The sequence below is a fragment of the Centruroides vittatus genome, unplaced genomic scaffold (assembly GCF_030686945.1).
Source record: "Centruroides vittatus isolate TY-2023 unplaced genomic scaffold, ASM3068694v2 contig_1051, whole genome shotgun sequence".
NCBI lineage: Eukaryota > Metazoa > Arthropoda > Arachnida > Scorpiones > Buthidae > Centruroides > Centruroides vittatus.
In genome coordinates, this window is record NW_027120680.1 from 432,573 (window position 1) to 460,322 (window position 27,750).

Sequence of the window (27,750 nt, forward strand, 5' to 3'; positions counted from 1 at the left end):
TGATTCTCCAGTGAAAAAATAAAGTTGTTTAGAATGATTGTGTTTATATTCGTTAAAATTGTATGTAAGTTGTGTAACAAAATAGATATAAAATGTGCCCACAGTTCTTGTGTACTTTGAAATTGCATTATTAAAGTTCTATATATGATTAATGTGGAATTAGGTATTCCACATTTGACAACTTAACTCTTGATTTATCCAGTAGTCCAGTTCTGCAAGAGTTTCTTGTTTATTTAATTTCAATTAACCTTGACACAACCAATCTACTGTGTAAATCAAGGGATAAGTGTATGCAGGTGTTTGACTGCTCTGTCATTTGAAGTGTAATAGCTAAAACTGCAAAAATATTTTAAAGATTTCAAAGGTACACATTGCATAAGATATATTTAGCATTACCTATTATGTTATAACTGAGATTTTCTGATATAAATTCAGTCATGGCAACATTATTTGAGACTTTAAATATTTGTTTGAAAATTACCATGAAGTAATGGTTTTTCTTGGAAAACTGTTTTGTGGCAGAATGAAAACTCTTAACTTATTTCTGTAGCATTTATTACAAACTACTAAAAATGTCAACATTGCTAATTATAACTCTGTCTCAATTATGCTAATGAATCAAAATGAAAATGTTTCATTTGAAAAGCACAACTTATAAGGTTATGGATAGAGTTTATGGTAAATATTAATACTAAATGAAGGAAATGTATTGTGCTTTTGAAATCTGTCTGTTATGTACTTTGAATGATGATGAAATTGTTACTTTTAATTGTAAAAAAAAGGCAATTTTGTTTTCGTATACTAACAGTTGCAAGAGCGTGATTTTCGGGTTTTAGTTTAGCCCGTTATTTTTTGTCGGATTTAAAATACGATTAAGATTATTTGATATGGGATCTCCTGTTAATTACGTGTATAGATTTTGAGCCACTTTTTGCCCCTGCATGTCGCGTAACAATGTACTTTTAGCAAACCCCTTCCCCTTTAATTACCAGTAGAATAATTCGTGGATCCTGATATTGTAGAACTTACTTACTAATAATGTAAATAAACTACCCTAATAAGAACAAATTCATTTGTCGCTAATACAGACTATACGAGTCTACGTAGGCCACGCCTCGACTCTATTCCCAATACCCCTCCCTTAAACTGTACGCAATAGACGGCCCCCACGTTAAACCTTTCTACAAAAATATAAGATGTTGCACGACAATGCAATTAACACAAGAAGCATATAAATTCCATTTTTACAAGAAATACATTTAATTTCAGAAAAATGATATACATGTAAAACAATTGAAAATCACACGGTCCGTAAGACACATTTATCCATTTTTAATTTGTAAACGGCCTCAACGACAATTGTAACCGTAAAGGAATAAACTCATTTATTAATATTTAGACTAGGAAAATTCAAAAAAATCAAATTCTGATTCCTTAATTAGCACTACGATCGAATTTCTCAAGTACACGTTTACACGTAGGCACTCCGATAGACAGTCAACCGTAATAAAAAAAGTCACGTTCTAGCGATCGCTAACCGATCGACTCAATTAAGGATATGTATAGTAAATAGAAGGCAGATCGTAATACGAGACAGTTTTTACAAAATATACCATTATCCGTAACGCTTTTTTTAGATAAAGGAGTAGCACGACTTTATTATTTTGGTGCAAAATACAGGATATGTTGTGATATTTTCGTATTCTCAATAAATATAACAACTGTTTTTTGATACCAGATGGGCTTACTTGTTAGTCAAACTCATTTAATATTAAAATTTAGCTAATTCTAATTACTAGTAAAATCATAAGATTAATTAAAGAGAAAAATATCTAGCTTAAGTGAGTATTATCAGAAAATCCAGATTTTAACCTAAATAAATGGAAACATACATGATCCATAAGCTGTAAACTCTTCTCTAAATAGCAACAAACAAGCCGTTTAGACAAGAGTTTATCACAATTTTGGAAATATGCAAGATTTGTTCTAACATTGTCGCTATAAAAAATAATTTTTTATTATTATTTGCAACATTTGAATCTTTCAAATTATTATTTCTAATTGTCTATAAGAAAAGTCCATATTATGAAATAAACTTTAGCATTTTTCTAATTGGCACACTGTGTAATTTTGTGCCTGGATTTTTATTGGCTGCAACATTTTGGAGTTTGATAGATATGCAATCTGAGTTATATTTTTTTATTATTATTTTTATGTAAAACAGGTTCTAGTTAGAAAAATGATATTACAGAATACATTTTGGTTTAATAAATTAACCTGTTTCTATCTGAAGCTTATTGCTACTCAATCAGCTGAAAGGCACTGACATCAAATTATATATTAAGAAATATTTTGCATAATCACTTTTTAAATTTCGTCATTCGTGATGGAGGATTTGCATTACGTGACGAGAGGTGCCGGAATCTCTCTCTCGCTCCGGTCGAAAATTCCGACGTCCGTTCCGTCGTCCGGCTACGGAGATGTGGAGACCGACGGTGGCTGCCTGCCGCGGCACTTTGTTATGCTCTCTCTCGTAGAAGCATAAATAGTTGCTCTGATTAACGAGGTCGGAGATCTAATCTTTGTTTCGAATGTTTCTAATCAAATCTATCGTTCTGAAACAAGAGAAATTATTTACCTATTGCTTAAAAGATTTCTATCATTCTGATATGATGTGAAACTTCCTTTTTTACAAACAAGTCTAATAATTGTGTGTGTTAAATTAACTCTAAGTATATTGTGCATAAATATGCTAAATATCCAATGTGGATTGCACCTAATACTGAACGTGTGTCAATATTCTTTAGACAAATGGAAATTCTAATTTTTGAGATTTCTCTTTTGACGTAAGAAGTCTTATCGTATTCTCAAAATATGCATTGGTTGCTAAATTATTGTATTGTCCTTATTAATTTGATGTCAAAAAATTTTATACACTTCTAACAACAACAACAATATTCAAATTGTAAGGCTGTAATGCCTAATTCCACAAACTTATAAGATCGAATCAGTAAATGGATACAGTAATCGTAACTGCGATCGTGAAATGCAGATCCACAAACACCGACAGACACTAATCCTATAAATGGTATTGAATTTATGAAGAAAATTGAATATTTTGACAAACGATTACAAATTAAGAAAACTTTTCGTTGTTGCAATTTGGTTCGATCTCCACCAAAGCGACGCCGTGCTTTTCACTCCATGGTGCTGTAGTCCACTCTCCGGGCCGTCATCGTTCGATACGCGGCGTATCCGCCGACTCCGACGAGCGTGAGAACGGCAAAAGTGCTTCCCACGGCCATGGGAACCGTTTCGTCTCGATTCACAATCTGAGAACGGCTTTCTACGGTCGCCTCGCTGCACTGGTGAGCTGCGGGAAAAATAGCATTTTGCTTAAACCGCACGTAAAAGATTTTAATTATTTGAATAATAAATTGTGGCAAAATAACCGTTCTTAGAATACCTTCCGAGAACTGTCCGTTTACGATGCCGTAAGGCTGAATTTGAACGTCGTCGAGAACTACCGTCACGGTCTTTTCTTTTTTACTATCGTACAGATAGAGGGGTTTGGGAGATTTACAGTAATAGGATTTATTTAATGGTACTTTTAGCCAGATGTCGTCCTCCAGAAACGTGGCAGACTTTTTTCCAGCTGTAAATTAAAAAACAAGAACATTATATCAACAAAATTAACATTTTAAAGTTAAATTAGTTGTTTGTATATTATTTTTATCAGTATATATAGAAAAGTATGGAAATGATTTTGTAAATTATCAATAATTCAGCACCAATTCATAATACAGTTTTGCAATTTTAGAAGTTTTAGTAAATTTTTCATTTTTTTTAGTGAAATATTATTTATAAAGGATAAAAATATGTTTTAAATGAAAATAATGTGTATTTTATTCACACCCAATTGTCTTCTTCAAAGAATTTATGCCGTGGGTTTGCTGATGGAAAACATTAGAAAATCATCTGGAAAAAATGTGATGTCTTCTTTCAATGATTGGAAAGTTGAAGTAATAATTGAAATTTCAAGTTTCCCTCTAGAATAATGTAGAGATTGAAGTTTACAAACGAGTACTTTCAAGCTGCAAGACAGCAGACGTGACTTTAAACGGTTGGAAAGTATTGTGGCCCGTTTCTTTTGCTTCACGTTACTGGCAGAAAGACAGTAACGAATGGGCTTTAGGGCCGGGAAAGTTCTACTCTTAATGTTTGGATGCGACTTTTTACAATCAAGATATATATTGTTATTCAGAATTAATATATGACTTATTTGTTCTCTGGCCTGTGCTAGAACACGTTCAATTTGGTTATTAACCACCAGGGAAATCACAAAGATATATTTTTCAAAATTGCAACCTACTGTTACAATTTGGACAGAATTTTAAATAATTTAGTTCTCTCGTACGAGTTCCTTAACCGCCAATATTATTTCCGGCATATGTTTTTGACGATTGTGAAGAATCTTTTGAAATTAAAAACAGTTTTTAAAACATTGTTCAGAGAAATAATATAAATCTACAAATGGACTTGAGACATTTTGCATTGTAGCAAAAGGAAGAGTACAGATTGAAAAAGATGCCACTGTTTAAAACAGATTTCTTCAGCAAATGCAATCCCTAATTAATTTCTGGTTTTTAATAATTCCAAACTACTAAAATATTTATATTGCTTATAATGTTGCCAATTCTAAAATCTGTAGATGTAAAAGATTGTTACATAAGGAGGAGAGAAAGCCCAATTTATGTACAGGCAGGGTCAGCCTTAGGCTGACCTGCTTTACATAGCTAAATTTTTATGCATAATTAAAAAGTCAATACACAAAGAAAAAGATTAAGTGAATAATTTCATATTATATTTTTTCTATACTTATATAAGCTAAAAACATACTAATAGCAGCATTATCAATGAAAGTTTATAATTTTGTTACAGACTTGTAATTTATTGCTAAACACACCTGTTTTTTGAATTGTTTTTTAGGTTAAAAACCTATAAAAATTACTTATGGCTACAGATTTTAAATATAATTTATTGTGCTTTGGTAAATTTTTATATTAAAAATGTATAATTTTGTTATTTCAATTTTTAAGCCTGTATTTATAATAATTTAAGTTGCTCTTATTAACAATAGAGGACAATAATAGTTTTAAATTGCCACCGTATTTGATTTCAAAAGTGTTTAAAATCCTTTCAAAATTTCTAAACAATGCCTCGTGGTTGCAGTTTAACAAAACACAAAATATATTTACTACACGGATCAGACAAGTAGCAGCAAGCGTGAATTGTTCTACATCAGAAAGAACATTATGGCAAAATTAAATGATCTGCTAGTCCTAAAAGGATGACTGACATACATAGAAACTAAGTATTTAAATTAATAACCAACAAAAATGTGTCGTCGAGAGAAGATGCAGCCGCTCTCTCAACCAAAGTATCGTACACGACCGAAGAACTCTAAATAACGAACCGTAAACTTCCTAAAAAGGAAACAAATTATCTAGACTTCAATGGGCAAAAGAAAAAAAAAATGAAATTTAGTAGCACCAGATGGCTTTTCAAGTTACTGGCATGACTTAGAAAAGAATGAAAAAGTGAAAATGAGTATGCAATATGGAGGAGGATCAGTACATTGTTTTATTAGTGGTAAGATGAACTCTGAAAATTAACAAAAGATGCTCTATGATAACTTAATTACATTTGCACCATTGGTGGAAGTAACCGGAAATTTCAACGGAACAATGCTCGGGTACGTACCTCAAAATCGACAAAACAACGGCCAGAAAAAAAATCGAGGTAATCGATCGGCCATCTAAAAGCGTATATAGGAATCCCATCAAAATCCACGGGGCCGTATAACATTTGCCGTCCGTGGAGGAAACGATCGGTATAACAGTACCTCCCACGCTTCCATAATTTCCAATTTTAGTTCATTTACACTAAGTGAATAAAAAAATTAGTAAACTCAACGCCAGATAGAATATTTCAACTAATTTCATCAAAAGGTGGGGGTTCAAAATATTAACAATTAAAAATTGTTCTCTCTCAATACTGTATTTATAATTTTGTTACAGTCAGAATCTAAAAAAATTGTATAAATGATTAAAAATTTTGTAGTAAGTATAAAATAATTACTTGTTAAATAATACCTTTTTCTTTTAAATAATTAAAATTTAATTTGTGTTTGTAGTCCTCAAATACAGTAATCTCATTTTACCACACTTAACTATGGTTCTCTCAGAACCAATTAGTGCTAATTTATACAGCACACTCTAATACAGGTAAATAAATTAAAATAACGACCAATACGAATGTGGATTTCCGCACAGTTACAAACATTCATTTAAAAGCTCAAAATTATCTACGTTTGTGAAACGGTCGTAAGACGATTTTCGTAAGGAACACCGGTAACAAGTTCGTTTTTGAGGTTGTAAAATTATCTACTTTTGAACGGATTCGAATTAAAAATATCCTCAAAAAATTTCAGTTTAACCGACAGAATACCAGGTTTATATGAAATAGCTTAAGTTTTAATTTGCATCAAGGAGTTACTTACCTTTCCCCACCACAACTTTAAAAGGCGTGTAGTGCCATCTCTTACGGTACTTTATTTAAAAAACTTTTTATGCAATTATTATAAAATTAATTACATAAAAAGTACATATAAGCTTTTGCATATAAAATGGCAAAAGCTTAATGTTGAGGATAGAAACGAGTTTTGTAAAAAATTGTCATTTTTTCCAAGTCCGATCCCACTGGAGATACATACTAAGACTCCTATCACCCCGCCTCTCGACCTTTAACCAACAAAATTTAATAGCATCCATCCTCCTAATACACAAATATCCTGGCAAAATTTCAGAAGTTTTCCACAAAAAGCGCAGGAGTTATCGAGCTTCAAAGTGGACGAACAAAATCGTGCCCCCACATACAAAAACACTAACATCCAGACATACAGGGGGAAAAAAACCACGAATTCTCCGCAAAAATAAGAGTTGACAGAAATTCGTAAAAAAGAAGCGATCAATAATCGTACAGGCAAAGGGAATTATTAGTTACGAGCACAACAGTGTAATGTATATTGTAAGCATCCTCTTAGAAAGTTCTATTAACGATTTCGTTTTTATCGCGGCTTCAAACAGGTGAATTTGCCAGACAAATGCCAAGTTTTATCGCGTAATATTTTTAGATATTATTTCGTTAATTTAATACGAAGTTATTGCCGATGCAATTAGCAAATTAACACTCCCCCGGAATCTTTTTAAGTTAGCTAAACACCGAATTAGCCATTTCCATTATGTTTTATGTTTACAGTTAAGAGGATGCTTTGAGAATTTCCAGTTAAATTAAATAAATAAAGGTTGCAGTCGAGTAGGAAAGAAGAAAATTGTTTAAAAATAAAATAATGGCGATGCCGAATATATTTTTTCCGATTTATTTAATTCCTTCCATTCGTTATTTCCTACGATAGTATAAAATCCAATTATAAAAACAAACCTGTGATTGGATGCGTGGGAAGTCCGGGGAATTATTAATTCATTAAATTTAAGCGTTGTATAAAAAAGAAGAACATTTTTACGGCAAATCCATTCGTTAATTATTAAAATTTACTCCAAAAAATATTAAGAAATCGCCCGACACTTGTACTAAAATCGTGCGCCATTATTTAAGCCTTAGATTGTTATTTACTGTTTCTACAACTAATTTAAATCAATTTAATAAGCGGGGCGGGGAAAAATCCCCACACTCGCCTCCTCTTCCCTACGGCGTGACTCTTAAACACGTAATAAACTAAACCGTGCGTAAATATAGACGAAGATACGAGGGAACCGACCTTCTTAATTAAAGCAATTAAAAACAATTGTAAATTAAGCGGCCGTGGCGTTTAAAATATCGTATTTTACCGACGTTGTCTGTTGAAATTAATAAATGAATTTTAACTACGTAGCCACTCCATTCTCCTAATTTCAAATTCGAACGGAAGAAGAAACGGAATTGAAATAACGGCCGCTTATAAGAGTAATTAAACGAGCGATTTTTAAAGTTAATTTTCCAAAAATTCCAGTTATTCTCCGCAAAAATAATAATTTGGTGGGGCCGCTTTAATAACTAAACGGAATTGAAAAGCTCCGTCGATTTATATTTCGAGAATTTTGTCCATTGAATGAAATAATTGGAACGACTCGCCGCAGAATGGGAGGAAGCTCGAGAGGAGTGTTTGCTGCCTGGCGATGAAAGTGCACCGCCGGCGCCATACGTCAACTAACGTTAGCCCAGAGGGTTTATTTCGTGTAGAAGCCACCCTAAAATGCAGTGGCCCCTTATAGGGCCCAGACTAATTTGAATTAGTGGTGGGGACCACGGGCAGGTACCCTTTTTTGTCCGCGGGATAAGTGTCGTAGTGTCTCTACTATCACGTTATACGACGATACTTAATACGAATTACTACTTATTTCCTTCAAATGCGTTACCTTAATTATATACCAAGTGTACTTGCAGAAAGCATTATATTTGCGATAATACAAATTTTGTGTGGAGCATAAACTTTTGCTTCCATACAATTCGTGGCGTAACCGATACTTTATTGCCCGTGGCGATTCTATTTCCCAATGCGAATGGCTGTAACTTCCGACATTACTAAAGGATATTAATATTAAAAACAAAAAGTCAGAGTTTGGAAATGTTTAAACACCCCGCCTCCTCGATTCCAACGCTTAAGTTTTAATGAAATTCATATTTTATTTCACTATTAAAAATCTCCGGAATTTTTACATAAATTAATTAGTGTACGGGCGAATTTAGTAGGCGGAGACACCCACAAATATTTTAATGATTAGCGCCTATTAATTTAAAATCAAAGTTAATTTTTAGCGTATTTTTCGTCAGTTTTTCTCGAAAAAGGTCATTCGACTGCCGCTTCTCTTTAATATAAATGTTTTCCTTCCCTTTGCAAACGCTCCCAAAATACGAACTTACTGTAAGCAACTTTTAGGGATTTTAGGACAAAAATAAGCTTAAAATTCCCTAAATTTTCCTGTTGTTTTAAACTAGAGGTCTGGGGCCAGAGTCTTAACTATTTTAGAAAAGCTACTGGATACCGAACACGTCGGTATTATCGATAGTAGTTAAGACTGTAACCCTTGACCTGCCAAAAAAGGAATTTAGTTTAAGAAATTGGTTTCCGATGACCACGTCCGATGAGTTTAAAGAGGATTTTAGGCTTATTTTTTAAAATATATAATAAGATACACAGAGGGAACGGTCAAAAAATGACCCCCCAAAATTTTAATTTTTGGACACGGGACACCTAGAAACGTCGAGAAATGCTAAAAAATTCGAGGGTTTTTGTATGTGTATGGATGTTAGTATGTGTGTGTGTGGGGCACGATTATATTCACCCTGTTTGAAGCTTAATAACTCCCGTGCTTTTTGTCGAAAATTTCCGAAATTTTGCATGGGGGGGTTTGGTTAGGAGGATGGATGCTATTAAATTTCGGTGGTTAAAGGTCGAGGGGATGAGGAGATAATGGGGGTCGCGCGAATCTCCAATACGGTCGGATTTAATAACGAATTTTTTATAAAACACATCTCTACCCTCAAAATTTTATAGTAGTTAAAAATATAAAAAGTTTTTAAATAAAATATGACAATAGATGTTGCCGGGAAAGTTAAACAACTTGGTACTTGAAGCGAACACACTCAACCGCCTACTTTAATTTCCTATTTGAGAAATGCGATACTTTGATAACAAAAAATTGTTTCTTACCATCCGAGGCATCGCCAAAAAGCGGTCCGGCACTGTCGTAGGTAAGTTCCATGGACTTCACTCCCCAGAATTCTTGATCCTCTTTATCTCTATGTGGCAACTGGAAACATTTTAACAGTTAAATCTGAAGTTCTAGATTATCGTTTACCGATTATACATTGTTACGTACCTTAGAAAAAATGAGAGAATAAGAAAATTCCGACCAAAACATTTGCAAAATAGGATTCTGCGAATTACTGGCACATATGCCTTTCACGTGAGGATTTTTAGGAAGATGGACCACAACTTTCTGCAATAAAAAGAGAAGATACTCAATTTTTTCGTTCGTCACACTCGTATCTACTTGTATAAATGCATCGAATACGAATGCCTTTACATATACTAGTAATATAAAAGCCGCCGTCTGCGTGTATGTAAATTCCTTTATAACTCCTGCAATATTTGTCCGATCCCGACCAAATTTTGGTTATATTCGTTTTATGTTCCGACGGAAATTTTGAAGAAATATTAGCTACAGAATAAACGTTTTATCGATTTATAATTTTCTGTATTTGCACAAATGATATAAAGTCTACGAAAACTGCTCAAAGATCCGAGAGTTAAAATTCTTTGTTAAAGAATCACAAAGATATTAAGTTACAGAATAAACCGGTAGATTAAAACACGTTTCTTCCGTTATTCCCTAGCATCTTTTCTACTCGTTCTTCTAGAATTTCAATTATTCAATTAATTCGGATGTACTCGTTTGTGGCTGAACTGAAGATCGGCTGCCACTGTCGATATTTACAAAGGTTGCTTTAATTAATATTCAAACAACGGATGATGATTCTTATTTCCCTTATCCCTATTTAGACTCAGAAATTTCCCACGGGAGAATTTCGAGTATTAGCTTCTCTCCTGTTTTAAAATTCTAAATAGATAAATTGTATGGCAAATAATTATAGTTCACTACTTGCAAAACATAATTCCAGTGTTGTTTTTTTCAATTCCAAGGTTGATTGGAGACCGTCGGTGTCTATTCTACAAATTCGGCAAAGCAAAAAGGTTAAGAAATAATCGACGACGACGACAAATAAACCCCCTTCCCCATTAATCCCAGTTCTCCCCTACATCCTAGGCGTTCTGCTAATAATAAATGCTCCTCGATACCCGAGGATAGGTTGCTAGCTTCAAAAACACGTGAAAGAAATCACTGCTCTACCAAATATGGTATTTACATGGTACAGAAAAAAGGGGATGGCGAAGAATAATGGTTACTCACCTGGTCACCCAAACGGTTTTTGTAGAAAATGGTAAACGTGGCACGGAATTCGGCCAATAAACATAATCTTCCCGTCTTGTCCCACATCGGAAATCTGTACTCTCGCATCGGCTCCCACGTGACGACTTCTGTCGATAAATACAATAAATTTTATTTTAGTCGTACAAAATACAAACAAACAACAATTGAATTACCACGTAATTATAAATAAACGGAAAAAAAGAACACTCGTCGGAATAGTTAATCACACGTAACGAGTAAATTTCCCACATTACTAGCAAAAGGTACTCGACAGGTAAATACCGTATATTGGCAAGAGTTATAAAGTATATACTTATTTACAATCAAATTATATTTTATATTCAAAGATGTAAAATACTTTTCTGTTCAATTCCCAGATTACATTTCGTGGCTTTCTACGTCGACAATCGAATCCGGTGTTGCGAGTATTAAAGATTTTATCAAGTGGCTTATTCGTCATACTGCGCAACACTAAAGATTAATATAATGATACAAAACGAAAAAACAAGAGACTTAGTAAGATAATTTAACGATAACGATTTTCTTTCGACGTACATCGATAATACAGGTACTGTACGTCATAAAGGAGAAAATCGTTTATTTGTGTAATTTCGGTCTAATACCCAACGTTACGCGTATACTCCCAGCGGAAGTATTATCGGATCGTTAGAACTAATCTATAATCATCTGTATGCAAATTATCCGCCGAAATAATAATAATACAACACCTTACGTACATTTCTGTAAAAACTATTTATCTACGGCAGTTTCCATACAGGGATCTGCGATACCCAAACTCTTTCCAGGACCCTCAAACAATAGAGTATCCGATAATACGAATCCCGTTCTTAAAAATACACCAGTTTCATTATACAGTATTTACTTTTAGATTAGTGTTTATACAAGTCGCTCGACTCGGAGAGTATTCTGCTCAACACCACTAAAACTCCCGTTTACACTTAGGTGCGTACGAATTGTTCTATTTATAGAAACCCATGCTACATCAATTATAATGTAAAAATAAGAATACAGTTGAATTACTTCACACACGCAGCTACGTACAAAGGGTTCGCATATATTGATTTGTGAACGACAATTGAGAACTGTTCGATTCTAAAACTTACGTATTCAACAGCGAACGAATCAATTCGAGTACCAAAAACCAGTTCCTCTAACTCTCTTTGCCTCGGCGAATTCTAACGGCACAGAGACCAAGTTATTCTGTGATTTGGCTTCTCCGGGAATTTTAATACCGTAATCAATCATACTTAAATCTGGTGTAGATGATTAGTTTTCGAATACACGTTACTAGTTAGTAGCTAATTACTCCGCACCGGGCAAATTGGCAGCTTTATTCTCATTCTTTTCGTTGCCCGTTCTCCACCACTTCATCCGATTCTGCTCTGGTTAATTCCAACCGGGACACGGTTTTCGCACGTCTCGTGTTCCCTGTGTGATATGTTCTGAACGGCAACATTGTGCCAAGAAAATACATATAATAGAGAACAACAAGCAACCGAGATATCACGAGAGTTTCCCTTAAACCGCATCGATTAATTATCCGATAGTCACTATCCAATATGGTATTTTATTAGAGTTAAGATTTCTGCCAAAGTTTCCGATAGGAGAGTGTTAGAAATAAATTTAAAATCACACGTCAATCCGTTTACGTGTCTTGCGCAAATAGTTTCTCCTGCCTGGTGTTTTACAGATACTACTACGTTTTTAAAGTACGGCGCGTGACGCGTAAGGTGAGAAATCGTCTGTCCGAAACGGAAAAAACAAATCGAAATGACCTTTAATTAAAATTCCGGAATGCGACTAATCAGCTTTTGACAAATTATCTTCTCTCTCGCTTTTTTCGCCCCCAACCCCGTTCTCCTCCGATTAGTGGCTCATTAATTATAAAAAGAGCAAACCGTTCCGGACAGACGACCCGCCGGATGGCATTCCGATACTCCCGTAAGCGGTGACGTAATTTAAAAAGAAAGAAAGAAGGAAAAAAATAGGAAGGAATTCTTACCGGTGGAAGAGGCGGCGAGGGTGGTCGTTTCCGTTTCCGGTCGAGTCGTCTCGGGCGTAGTAGTGACGGGAATCGTCTCTCTTCCGGTGACGGCGATCGTCGTCTTCCGCCAGAAGAAAAACGCTAGTTACCAAAGTTCCGAAACACGTGACGCGTAACCAGAATACTTACCGGAACGTTGGGAGGCGAATTGGTTTCCGTTAAGTTCAACGGAGAATCGGTCAGGTGGGAGTTTCCGGCTCCGGTTATTTCCAGACCTGGAACGGTAGAGACGGGGTCAGCCACCTCCTTCCGGAAGGGGAAACGGCGGGGAGGAAGGCGTCAAACCGGAAATCCCTCGTTTTGGCGGCGGATGCGGAAGTTCCCTCGCGCTCGAAAAATTCGGCGGGGAACCCGATCCGACCTTGGTGGGAAAGAGGCCACCCGGCGGAAGAGCGGAGCGCCGATCGCGCGCGGCGCCTCCCCACTCCGGGGTGGAGGCAGAGGAGGTGGTTTTTACTTTCCTCTCGCGGGCGACGAAAATTTTCGGGAGCGTCTCGGTAGACCCGAACTTCCGGCGGAGATCCTCGGCGCCCGAAAGGAGGGGGAACCGAATCCCGCGTAAGGGAAGAGGCCCCGGAAAAGCCTTCCGGAGCAAATAACCCCGCGAATAACGCGCCCATCCCCGAATTACGGAATGCGGACGTCCGGTCCGGGGTTCGAACCCGCCGCCCGCCCGCCCCGGGAGTGGAGCGGAAAGACGGGGGAGAAGGGGAGAGCGCCGATCCTCCGTTTTCGGAGTATGACTTACCGACCAGCAAAAAAACGACGGTCGCCATGACGGACCCACCGCAAACCTATGGCGGAATGGACCTCTTCCTCTTACTCTCGCGCAGGCGCCCTCTCTTCTCGCGAACGTCGCGTCGAGAGTATCTCGCCCGGCTCCCTTCGATCGGAGGCGGCCGCCGGCTTTTGGCCGATCGATCCCCCGATTCTTTTTTCCCCCGGATGAGTCTTCCGCGCCAAATTCGCCTCTCGGCGGGGAACTTCCGGTCGAGGGGAAGCGGAAGTCGGCCAAAGGGTAAGAGCACGATGCGTCCGATCCTCTCCGGCACGTCACGCGTCGCTTCCCACGCCGCCCACGCAAAACACGCCGATCGCCCGCCCACCTTTTGTCGAAGGTATAACAAAAGGAAAGCGTATTTACGTGGGCGCGAGATCACCTTTTAGTTCCGGCCATCGGAATCGACCAAAGGCGGGAGAGGCGAGAAATTCCGCGGCGGAAGGAATTAGCCGGAAGGTGGAATTCCCAGGAATTCTCTCCGCTCGATATATTCCGGTCGGGTTAATAAAACTGCTCCTCTCCGTTTGCATTCCGCGCGTTTTTGGCCAGGCGCCGATTTTAATTGCCTCTCTCCCGTTCGCCGCCAAACACAAGAAAACACAAAGGAGGATTGTTATAAAGATTTATTCTTCCAATCACCTATTCGGATACATACGACAATTCGTCCTCTTCCACATCTTTCTCCACCGCGCCTTTTGTTACCACCCGCGCAATTTTAGTGTTTAAGTACTCTTTTCTTCCCCCCGCCATCTTTAACTGTCTCCCTGTCTATTCATATACTGTTTTAAAGAAAGTTTTGACGGGTTCCGGGCGTCGCTAAACTTGCAGGACCGCGGGCCCTTTCGGGTGGCGCGGTTGGACGACGGATCGGTGCCCCCATTTGCCTACTCTCGACCCGAAATTCGGCTAACGATTTTCTGGAATGTTCGACTCTGGAATGGTTTCTACACGATTAAAAATTGCCGGCCGTGACGTCACACTATTCACGACCACAATTGAATTCTAGTCCCAATCCGGAACTTCCTAGATTTCTAGAAAAGCTAAGGACCGCCCACCTTTTCGGAGATAAATGTTAAACCGCTTTCGATTGGACGGTTGTCAAGCGCGGGCTAACGGGAACAACCCATTTCGTTTTTATTTTCCTTTTAAATAACGCGGTTACCTTTATGGAGATCGATGAGAGACCACCGACGTGTTTCCACGTAAAAGAATTCATTTTACGTCATACGTAGCGGCGTTTTATATAGACTACGTATAACTAACTGAATAATCGACAGTGCTAATCGCCAGTCTGGTGAATTTCTCCTAAAACAGCCGAGCTATCACAGAAGTTTCGGAATGCAGTAAAGAAAAATACCTTCGCGCGTGTTCCATTGATTCTTCCGAAAAGAAGAAACAATCGAAACATCTCTTTAAAAGATTTACCAAACTAATAAAGGTTACGGGTAAACAACGCCCAGTCTCCAAGGCTGGCCATCTTGGATTCCCTCCGACGGCACGCGACGTCACAAAGCCCGTGGAGTGTTTCGATTTCGGACCACGTCGGGAGGAAACTACAACGTATTTTTCGTTGGCCGGTTCGAGTCCGGGTGCGTCATTCCACCCAACGTGTCGTGGCGGCACGTGCCACGAAACTGGCGTCACGACGACGCGCCGTGACGCCGAGAACAAAAAGGACCTCTCGAACGCCACGAACCTTTCTGTTCGGTCTAAACTTATGTTTCACTAGTCGGCTTCGGATGAACGCGTGTGCACGTAATACATTATATCTTAAACACTTTTTACGAATCGAACATTTTTGGGCGGTGCCCGATCGGAAACAATGGTCAAAAATAAAAAAATCTAGGTGCAACACGGAAGTTAGCCCCGGCCTGTGTATAGGTACAGTGTACATTATATATTGCATTTCGCTACCTGCGAACAATTTTATTCGAAAAGTCAGAAATTGTACAAAATGATACACAATAAAATTGCTTCGCCTAGAAGTATGTGTGTGTGTGTGTATATATATATATATAATGCGATAATTACAAAAATATTTCTTAAATACACGATTTTAGAAAACATATATATATATTTATATATAAAAAGAAAACACTGCGCTCCTACGTCCAACCGGCCCCGTGTTCTTATACTGATTAAAAAAAAACAAATAAATTCGAGTTAAAAGGTACTCATCCAACGCGCCATAGAACTTTGTACAGGGACAGGAAAGTGTCCTATCTACAGAGTGATATGTATACCAACGGAAAAGCTGCTTTCAGATCTAAAAAAGGTTCACAAACTGTGTATCACGCGCAGTTAAAAAGCTTCGTACGAAAGCCTTACAAAGATCGCGCGCCGCGTAGAAAAGTGGACCTTCCAGATAAATGCGCATCGCCATATAACACAGTATCTAACACATTATCAATTCGAGTGTAAACACCGAAATCTCTAAAAATGTTAAAAAATTATACGAAAAATTTATATATATATATATATAATTTGCATAAATATATAGAGTTATCTACGAGAAAGATGAATAAAAGCCCTTCTCGTTACTTTGTTAGGGTCGAATCGATTAAATCACTATAATACAAACGAAGAGGACGTCACAATATTTATAAAAAGATACTCGTCGATTACTTTTGTGTATATTTAGTTTGTTTTTGGACGGCTTTCGAATCGGTCGTGTTACACACATCGGAACAAATACGCGCGCACACCAGAGGAATGGTTCCTTCCACGTGATCAGTCGAGGCTGGTTCGGAAACTGCGCATGAGCGGTACCAGAAGACTGGGGGAACCCGCCTGTCTCAAAAACGGGTGTTGAAGCAACTCGCAGGCTGTGGCTCTCTGACCCGGATCTCTAACTAGGATTTTCTCCAGAAAACTCTGAAGTCGAGGAGATATCTGCGTAAATTTTAAAACACGCTAATTAATAATTCCGTTAGTAAACACAATACTTAAGTACTACGGGGGATTAAATGGGATCGACGGCGTGTCATTTACTTGGGAAAAAGTTCGAGCGCGATTAATTTAAAAAAAAATAGTTATTTGGAGAGAGGAAAATTAGTAGTTTTCGTGCTCCAGATCGAATGTTAGCTGCGGCAATTGATTCGCTGGGTAAATTATTTACGAGTTTGTGTTTTCGTTTGTAATAAATAGGTGAGTAACGCATAGGCGCCAGCCAATTTAATTACTTCAAAAGGAAGGAAAGTAGTAGAAATAAAATGCTTCCTTTAAGTGGCAGTTCAATCCGAAATTTAAAAATAACTTCAAATCTCTCTTCGGGAAAACCCCAGAAAACAATATTAACCAACGGTTTCATTCTATTGGCTATTGTTAGTTCCTGAAATTGTATATTCTTTTCGAGTTCGTTAAAATATAATGGCCCTAAACGTAGGGATCCAGACATAACTAAATATCGTACTGGGCTCTTTAAAATACTTAATGAATCATCAAACACCTGATGCTGAGAAATGTTTATTAAACAAACATTAACGGTTGCATCTGAAGATGGCCTATCGTATTGGGTCGAAAACGTTAATGTTTATTTAATAAACATTTCTCAACATCAGGCGCTCGATGATTCATTAAGGATCCAGACATATTTTTCCATACTCCGGAATCCAGTATTAGTACTGTTTATATCAAACGGAGGAGTATTATTTAAAGAATATCGTGTATAGCTTGGCACAAACTATGGCCGCCATTGGATAAAATTTCAAGACAAAAACCGTTTCATTTTGTCTAGAAATTTTCAGGAAGGCTGTAAAAGTTTCGGTTTCGTTTCGTATTTTTAAGTTTCTTTTTTATTTTATTCGAAAATTCAAATTAAAAGAGTCAAACGTTACCATTTTTTTTTTAAATAGAGATAATAGGACGATCGATTTGTTTATGGAATAAACAAACAACTACTTCGGAAAATTCGATATTTTCCCGTGTTTACAACTGTTTTAACATTTATGTTAAACGATTACCACAAATTATACATTATTTATGGTACTCGTTAACTAAGAGGCGAGTTAGGGAATTAAATGTGACAAAACGTAACGTCAAAACCGCCGTAAATGGATCCAAATTGTAAATTATCATGGTTAAAATAATCAAACTCTTGCAAAAACCGCAGACAAAATAATGAAAAAAAATGCACGATATAAAGACTTTTGGAAGGAAATGAAAAAAAAAAAAAAAAAAAAATCTTGGCTAATTCTAGGAATCCGCCATTTTGTGCTTTAGCTTGTTATTGGCTTAGTCCAATGTATTAGAACGAATAAGCACGTAATTGTAAGAGTTCTTACAATGTTAAAATATTGCAAACTGTGAATTAGAGCAATCTGTGTAATTTAAATGAAGGACTTCGCTTACACGAGACTACATACTTCTGTTATAAAGTCCTGTTTCCTCGAAAACAAGTGCAATAAATTTTTACGCCCAAACTAGCCTACACTAAAACAAAGTTCTGAATTGTCTAAATAGAAATCGTTCCCTGACAAATGTCGTCAGGATATCGGCTTTAAACGTGTTAAATATTATAGTTAATTGTCTACTTGGACTTTACTTATTAATAGGACTTTATACTGGTGTTTAAAGGTTGTCCTATAAATCCTATTAATATAAAGTCCTATTAATAAGTAAAGTCCAAGTAGACAATTAACAATAATATTAGAATTAAGGACAGTAGGCTTTTACAATTAGTGTTAAGTATTAATTCACAACTCGTTTCTTACGTTAATTATCCAATATACCTCACAAAGTCTAAAGTAATTTGGCAGAGTTTACTTCTTTCGTCCGCAATTAATAATCTAGCGTTGTAATCTTTTGCTTTCCCACTGGAAAACTAAGTATTCGGTATCCTTTCCGACCAAGAATTAGTGTAATTTGGTGCACCACAACTTGGTATTTTAAATTATTCACGACGTGCATCGTAGAAAATTATATAGACCTAAATGACACACAGCAACGGTATCGCATGACAATCGTCGCCGCAGTGTAGCACAAAACGGTGGATGCGCGTACCTTTATGGATTTGGGTAACCTAATATATCGAGTTCTATAGACCAATGGTTCTTAACAGGGGGCCGCGGCCCCCTGGGGGTCCGTAAGAAGCTTGCCGAGGAGCCGCCAAATTATGCAAAATTTCCTTCAGAATATAATAAAAAGAAAATTGATGTATAACCGAATATCGTATTGAAAAGTGAAATAAGAAAGATAAAGTTTTCCTATTTAGATTTTTTTATTTATTTCTTATTTCGGTTAATGTTACCTTAAGTAGCCAAGATGGCGGCTCGTCTCTAATTCCAGCAAGGAAACAGTGGGACGCATGCTCTAACCTAACCTATAACCTATTCTAATAAATTATCATAATTATTAGCAACCAAATTATTAGAATAGGTTATAGGTTAGGTTAGAGCGTGCGTCCCACTGTTTCCTTGCTGGAATTAGAGACGAGCCGCCATCTTGGCTACCTAAGGTAACATTAACCCTTATTTCTTTCTACATACAACTTTGTTAGTACAGAAGAAATAAATGCAAATATGTTACTTACACCCCAGTATTTACTTCTTTTATTCCAAAGTAATTATAAGAAACTATTAATGCTTGAAATTTTAAAAATAATTAGGAAAAATAGTAGGCTTAGTAGTAGGCTTTGAAAATTTAAATATTTTTGCAAAAGATATGCAAAATCTTTACCACAAGTTTAGTTTTAGCATCAGGTCACAATGGGGGTCACAAAAAAATTATGAAATATTTGGTGGGCCGCCAGTATAAGAACCACTCTATAGACGAATGGGAACAAATGGGTGTGGACCAGTAAGCGCGGGTTCGTTTATAGATTACAACACCGAAAAAGTTTAAACAATAACTTCTCCTAAACTACTCACTGGAACAAGTTATGTTACCCCGATTTTGCGAAAAGAGCGTAGTAAAACGTATTAACATTTCAGCAAAACCCAGGAGGTTAAAGCTTGCATGTTATACACTACGATAATTAACTGTAACCTATAATCTCGTATACACTCCAGTTCTCAAACTAGGCGATGTGGCCATTTGAGGTCAAGTTTTTCTGATAGAATATCGGCATGTCTTCGTATGTAGGTTACAAACACTACAGATGTATGAATAATAATTATCAACGTGTGTGTTTCTGAAATTATTATTTAATACGTGTTTTCTTTTCTGGAAACATGGTAAAACAAATTAGACAAAGTACTCTTCCAATTAAGTCTAGCATATGTATATAGTTTGGATAACAACAAACGTATTGAAGTCTGTTTTTGTTATCCACTTCATTAGTTTAGTATTAGGGTTTAGTCTAAGCAGGTGGGATAGCAAAATATCACACACAAACATTGTGTAGGGAACATCACATAATTTAACAAGCCTTAGAGAACTTTTAGTAGTTAGAAATGAAAAAAATAACAATAGAAAGAGTTATGAACATTCGGAGATAATAAAATTGGAAATGCAAAACGGATAAATGATAATACAGGCTTAAATGTTGATAGAGGATAGCCACTTTATTACCTCCTCAGCTGTATTTTACATTATTCTGATGGGGGTTTAGGAAGGTTCGTGTAACTAAGACAATACTGGAAGTTACTGAAATTTAAATTTTATATGTGTAAGAATATAATTTTGTAAGTAAATGTAGTTCGAAATTTTTGATTAAGAAATACGTATTTATTTTTGTAAAATTTTATTAATGGAATATTTTTATGTAATGTAGAAAGTTTTGTATGAAGAAATTGCATGATAAGAATTAACAGAGGATAACAAATTGAATAAAGAATTTTAAATTATTTTTCATTTTACTGAAGGAAATTTAGTTTTGTATTATTGGTGTTATAATGAACAACCTGGATCCAGTCTTTAAGAGAAATATACCTAAAGTTAAATCACCAAATGATGTCTAACCAAAGAGGGGACAAATAGGATCTGAAATGCATTTGGACTTGTATTATTGTGTTAATATAATTTAAAAGAGTATATTATTGGTTAATAAACTTCTGGTAGTAAATTGTGTCTGTGATAACCTTGACAGAATTGACAGGGCAAGAAGCATCAATAATAATAATGTAGCAAAACAAATCAGTTTTGGAAACTTTTCTAAATTTTACAACTTCAGATCTACTTTTTTTTAAAATCACTTTGAAACAACTGAGCATTGCAGATATACAAAGCTCAACAAGAGACAAAAGTTATCAAAGATATAGATTTAAGGATGGCCATTTATACCTCTTATTGTTATTTACCTTCAAATAAGGCATGAGTGTAAGGTGGCATCAAGGAGGGAAATGTCACCTGGCTTCTTCTGGCCTGTTCCATCCAATATAGAAAACCAAAGAATAGGAAGTTTATTATTGTTTGAAAACAAACTAAATTGACAAATTCAGAACTGTACTACTTTACATAAAATACATTAAAAAAATCAAGGTATAAGTAACATATGTAACATTCTTTTATATGTGGACTTCATATTTAAGATATTTTACTCCCTTGAAGACTATTTTTGTTAAATCAAAACTTTGTTATAAAACTGTTTTTCAGGGGCTCCTCAAATTCATTATAACAAGATTCCATTCTATCTACTAACATACTCCACTATTAATATACACAGTTAATATTGGGCATGGACTCAGAATATGGCAGTGGTTTTTACCCTAAGCCCTTAACAATCTGCTCCCTGAAAAGTTTTTCACTAGTGACCCATGTTTGCTAGAAGGGAGGCAGAAAAGGCTATATCAAATCTCTCATGAAGCTTTCCCAGCAAGTGAGAGGGCAGATCCAGGTCCCACAGTTCCTTCAGAATTTGCTAGGCTGGTGGCATGTAATCATTATTTAAGTAATTATTTTCCAGTTTTGAAAAAAATCATAAATAATGTAAATAAAACAAATCAATGTTTAAAAACACTTTAAAATTCCTAAAAACAGTGTCTGTTTTGTCTAAAAACAAACTTTTAACCTTTCTTCTTCTTTGTCTTATAATTTATCTCTCTCTCTCTATTTGTGTAAATACGAAGCTGTCAATTAATTACATGTACAGTTTAATGGGAAAAGGGGGGGGGTCACAAAAATTACACCAATCTACAGAATAGTGAGGAAGGAGGTTGAGACACTGTCTATGTGAACTTTTTAGTGGTATTAGTGGCATACAAATTTTGTTCTTTTAAGCCTACTTACTAGTACTAGTCAAATGAATAAACTATCAATTAAAAAAGTTCTGCAAATATTTTCCAAGTCATTTCTTCAATGTCCATAAATTATTGTACACATAAGAAAAGGAGAAGGGGTTTACCAGAAGTACAGTACCTCACTGTACACAACAGAGGAAGAAGAGTCAAAAGGAATTAATAAACCACCCCTAATATGTAATAGATAAATATGCATGCATTGGTGTTTGAAACAAGTCTTCAGTAAATTAAAATGGGAAAAAATGCCTCAATTGCACTGTAATTGTTTGTAAAGTATGTTTTTAATGTTTTCAGAGAAATTTTTGTTTTTTGCACATCTCATTAAACATGACACAACTAAATAGAAAGCAGAACAGGTGGTTCAAACAGACTCACTGCCAAAAAAAAGTTACACATTGAGCATTATAATTGAATGAAGCTATTTGTATGAACATTATGTACAGTTTAGCTGAGTTTGCAAAAATGATCCAGGGTGTTCACAGCCTAAACATATCCCCATCAGTAACTTGAATATACTGTATGAAGAGACTAAAGGAGATGACTTTTGGAAGAACTAGTCATGCTTGCTCAAATATACATTATTACATCTGCTGTTTAAACAGACCTCTATCTAATGTATTTCTTATCTAAAACATGATTTACACTGGACACAAAACATAACAAAGTGAAGAGAACTAACAAAGAAACATGATTGTACATAACCTTACGAAGTCAGTTAAAAATTTTCATGTCAGCCAATGGGAGTACATGACAGCTAGGCACATTGGCAAGCACACGCCAATGAAAGCAACGTTTTCATCTCAACTAGAGTTCTCGACTCACAGCAGAAAAAGAAATGGCATCCAACAATTAAAAAAATCCATATTGAAAATAATACTAGTATATAATTTAATTTTGATAAGCGTACACAACACAGTAAACAAAAAGAACGTTAATGTGACAACTGCAGTATGTATTGAATTTTTTTAAAATTTTATCTATTGGTAAAAGTGTGAAACTACAGCTTGTGACCAGGCCTATCACTATTTGCAGTGTGAATGAAATTAACTTCACTTGCAGGAAGTTAATGAAGGGACAGGAAGTTAATGAAATTAACTTCATTAACTTGCTAGTGCCTTCTTTTCAAATTTTTCTATGAAGAATTTGTTGTGATATGAAACATACAAATTGGTCCTGAAATACCCTTCCATTATACCCTGGACATAGGCTTCAAGTTTTTTTCTCAAGAATCTATAAATGAAATCTTGGAGCCTCAGACTATCTATTGTCTTCCTTGTAGGAAACAGTGGCTCCAATTCCTCTTAAAGAAAAATGATAATGCATATCATAAGTCCACCCCATTATCATTATCTGAAAATGGAGGGCATTTGCTTGTATGGAATGCAAGATATCCAGATATATATCCAATTGAACTTGGCCTTCAGACAATGAAAAAACAGGAATATTGCCAGTCAGTACACCCTAATTTGAAATGTAGTCTGTAGCAGAAGTGCATAATATTATGCCAAGAATTCAATGACAATCTCATATCAAACATGGAATGATGTATTGACACCATATGCCTTAAGATGTTTTGCTTTTGCCTGTTAATACTTAACCGTAACATTTCTGGATACTTGTAATTGTCTCTATTTCAAAGATTTTGAAACAAATCTTTTTGCTCTACCTGAGTTGTTATTATTTACTTTCAGATCATTCAACTTTATCAATAAGCACGTTTTACCCAAATTCTTAAGATAACTCTTACATTTATGTTAATATTTGTATTCCATCTTAACTTCTGAGTATAAATATATTTTTTAAAATTCTGTTTATTGAAGATAGCATATCAAATAAAATAAATATTTACCTTGTGAGTGTTTTTAAGTTTGGGTGGAGGCATATCTCTTATTCTCCTCATTGCCTGTAATGGTGGTTCATTAAAAAATGGAGGCTCTCCATCAATCATTTCAATGACCATTATTCCAAGAGACCAAATATCGACCTAGTCATTTAAACATAAAAAATTATTAAAATATGAAATGATTTATTACTAAATTTCAATTCAAATAACTTAACACACATTTCATTATCATTTAGATTCAAAAAACCTAGATGAAAGGCTACAACTTATAAGTTATGTTTATATTCTTCATATCTTATTCTGAATTTTAATTATATTAAGATTCAATATTGTTGCTGTCAATTGCCATTTTCACAATAAAATTTTAGAGACTTTTTGTATAATATTTAAAACTATTAAAATTTTTCATCAAAACAATATATCACAATAACTTTTTTCATCAACTAATGATTAAATTTTAATGATAGACAAATGAGATTATTTATTATAAACAGCTAATCAAATCTAATTTAAATCAGCTATTTTGATTTCCAAAACAATATTCTGTAAGCTTAGCAAAAGTTTTAAATAAATTAACAGCTCTAAAAGCAAATATATAAAAAAGTAACTTAGAATAATTAATAAAAAATAATTATTTACAAAAGTTATCTAAAGCACTGAAAAACCTGCTATGTCTAACACTACAGAAACATAAAATACTGAAATAAATAATTGACAATAATGATGTATTTGTTTACTTAATCAAAACAAAATGCAATGCCATTTGGCATTGAAACTGAGTGTATACAAATACGCATGCATGCGATGATGATCGTAAATCACAACTTTATGGTGAGAATTAAATTCCTGTAATGCAGGATTATCTGCATAATATATTTAAAGAAACTGCTTCATTTGTTAGTATAAGATTATCCTACAGACATAATCCCCACCTGTTTGAACTGCTTAAAAATGATAAAAATCCAATAGACTAAAACAGAGCACCAGAAATACATAAGATACTGCTGAGAAATAAAAGGTTCCAGAAGACTATCTATATAAGTTCAACCCAGAGATCACACAAAGTGCTTTACAGAACACAGCCAATATAGATAGAGGGGAGGCAAACTACTGCCCTTCTCAATATATGCAGGGGGAGAAGAAAGTTAAACCTGATTTACAACACGGAGGAGCATGAGATTTTTAAAGCAGAGAAGCAGGGACGATGTATAAACTTTGAGGAGGAAAGGTTAATTTCACAAACCTGGCAAGCCCTGTTTGATATGTTATTATGAAAAGCAATTTTAGGAATTTTACACTTGAGTGCATCCTATTGGCCAATTCTAGGGGATTTTAGATTCGAATTTAAATATGAAATCTTCTGCATTTGACATATTAGAACATTGAAACATTAGTTCTATCTGTTTAAAATGTTTCACCCGAGCAGGTTTTAGAAGTAGACCGAAAACATTCGTTTGTCTAAAAATCATCTGGGTGAATATCGAGATAGTGAGTTTTTACATTATAATATAGCCCAGTTTCTGGAGTATAGAAATTTTATTGTATAATAAATTTATCAAATTATTTCTCAAAATACTAGAAACTAAGTAAGTTTTACATAAAATACACATTTTGCACATTTTCATATGTATCACTGCATAATACACACTTAAAATTTGCATAATTTTGGTGACCTTAATGATAACCTAAAAACCCTATCTGTACCTTTACATACAGCTATTTGTTAGTTACCATTTAGATTTTAACATAAACAAACACTGTTAGATACCAAATTTAGGGAGATCTTAATAAATCATGTGAGTCAATTTCAAATTAAAATAAATTACTAATATACAATGAAAACATCCTTCAATTTAGATGATGACCAAAGCTGATTGTAACCTTTCAAAACTTTTAAATAATGATAAACCTATATTACCTCTTGTCCATAGGGTAATCTAGATATGACCTCAGGTGCCATCCAGTACGGTGTGCCAACTAATGATTTTCTTTTTGGTAAGTCAGCAGAAACTTGAGCACAAAAACCAAAATCTGATAATTTTACCTGTAAACAAACATTTAAGTAATAAGTTTCAAGTAATTGTAAATTTAGCTGATCCTTGAATATAGTTTTCATATTTAACTCACTCTTCCATCAGTTGCTAGAAGGATAGAATCACTCTTTATATCTCTATGTATAACACCTTGAGAATGAAGGAATGCCAAAGCTTTCAAACACTGTTTACAAACAGTTGCAATTTGATCTTCATCCATTCTAAAAATAAATAAATAAAATGTATTCTTCAACATCCAAAAAATCTTTGAATATAATAGGATTATTTGTAATTCAAAATGTTAAATTTATGTAAAAAAAATTATTATTGTAGTTTGTATTTTTGTATAAAACTTGTGAGAAATAGCATGAATAGTTTGAAGACACAGAGCAGACTTGGTGACACAGAACGGCAGGGTTCACATTACCAAACTCCTTGTGACACTTCTCATAAATTTTTACATTTGATGGTTTTTAAATGAAAAACCAGCTTAAAAACAACAATTCAATATTAATTAATTAATGTGTTTATAAATTTTCATTAATTATATTTTTAAAAATTAGCTTGATGTAATGCAAGTACTTCTATTAATAAATAAAAATACTTATATCACAATATTATAAAATAATCCCGACGTAGTCAGTATTTTGATTAATCTCAGAAGTATTCAATAACAAAATAAATTTCGTAAAACTAAACCTAATATGTTTCATCTTGTTAGAAAACAACTGAAAAATGCAGTCTACAGAAAATAAAAATTCTTCGTTTCTCAAGAATTTACAAATATTAGATAAAATGTTATTTACTACTACAAAAGTTTAGAATTATTATTAAGAAACTAGCGGTACCAAGCAAAATATTTTGAAATAATGCTGTAAGAAACTATTGTTAAGTTACAAGTAAATAGGGAAAATACAGAAGCAAACAAATTTATTTACATAAAATTTATTAATATAAGGCAAACTTTTTCAGTATACATTAGTACTTCAACTAATTGGAAACAGATAGATAGATACATACACACTTAGAGTTAATCAGGGTCAAAATCAAAGGTAACAAATATTAATATTAACACACTTGTCCATATATTCCCTTCTCATGTGACTGACCTTCATTTCCTTGAAAAGATTCAAATAACCATGTAAACACTTTCATGGTTAATTTGCAAGCAGACATGAATATCTAAGTTGACAACGTTTAATCAAACATAGTTTTTCATTTCTTTGCTGTTAACTATGAAAGTTCTTCACTTAGGCACCATTTTGTTCAAAAATGACATCAATTCTTGTGACCACACTTCAATTTATAGTAGTCTTTTCATTAATAACAAATTTAAAAAATACTTGGGAATAAATGATTGAGTGATTGTCAACTCAAGAAGTTATGCTCAAAAGCATTTGTATACTGGGGAAGAAGTTCAATAACCAAAATGACAGAGGAGTGATACTGCAGCAACAGAGAAATTGGGCATATTTTTGTTTCTAATTACTTTAAATGAAATTAAACAAAAACTGAGGCAACAGGGTTCATCTAAATCAGTGGTTCTTAACCTTTTAGTGATGAGAGACCATTTATCAAAATTTTTTTCTTGCCATGGACCACAAGCTGTTTGGCAGTAATATAAGTTCTTATAAGGTTGTTCTATAAATTAAACATGTATAAAATTATTCGAAACCAAAAGTATTATATTATTTGCGAAAATGTTACATTAATTATATTATTTTAGTGCAATTTTTGTAACTGCATAGTGTTTACCAACTGCTGGATTCTTTGTTCAGTGCTACTCAAAGCCAAACG

At 34.8% G+C, this 27,750-nt stretch overlaps 2 protein-coding genes across 5 annotated transcripts in view; both read right to left on the bottom strand.

Annotated features, from left to right (window-relative positions):
- Positions 1 to 1,236: 1,236 nt before the first annotated feature.
- LOC136971453 (lysosome-associated membrane glycoprotein 5-like) lies at positions 1,237 to 14,147 on the bottom strand. The gene is made up of 8 exons (XM_067265912.1): positions 13,868 to 14,147; positions 13,249 to 13,334; positions 13,078 to 13,180; positions 11,034 to 11,161; positions 9,942 to 10,061; positions 9,773 to 9,872; positions 3,467 to 3,655; positions 1,237 to 3,373 (listed from the first exon to the last, which is right to left on the bottom strand). Exons 1-8 carry the CDS (start codon positions 13,893 to 13,895, stop codon positions 3,198 to 3,200), a joined length of 930 nt encoding a protein of 309 aa, XP_067122013.1. The 5' UTR covers positions 13,896 to 14,147; the 3' UTR covers positions 1,237 to 3,197.
- Positions 14,148 to 14,508: 361 nt separating this feature from the next.
- The window catches only part of mbt (serine/threonine-protein kinase PAK mbt), a 46,083-nt gene continuing 32,841 nt past the window's right edge, over positions 14,509 to 27,750 (bottom strand). For all 4 annotated transcript variants that reach the window (XM_067265891.1, XM_067265886.1, XM_067265902.1 and 1 more), the window contains 4 exons: positions 26,048 to 26,174; positions 25,839 to 25,964; positions 23,927 to 24,061; positions 14,509 to 16,792 (listed from right to left, as the gene is read on the bottom strand). In XM_067265891.1, the coding sequence (XP_067121992.1) occupies positions 16,631 to 16,792; positions 23,927 to 24,061; positions 25,839 to 25,964; positions 26,048 to 26,174 (550 nt within the window). In that variant the 3' untranslated portion in view covers positions 14,509 to 16,630. The remainder of the gene's footprint in view (positions 16,793 to 23,926; positions 24,062 to 25,838; positions 25,965 to 26,047; positions 26,175 to 27,750) is intronic.

Coding starts and splice junctions, on each gene's coding strand:
- LOC136971453 (XM_067265912.1), bottom strand. CDS start 13,895: ATGGCGACCGTCGTTTTTTTGCTGGTCG. Junction 13,181..13,248: donor ATTCGCCTCCCAACGTTCCG/GTAAGTATTCTG, acceptor TTCTGGCGGAAG/ACGACGATCGCCGTCACCGG. Junction 10,062..11,033: donor AAAACCGTTTGGGTGACCAG/GTGAGTAACCAT, acceptor TTTTTATTGCAG/AAAGTTGTGGTCCATCTTCC.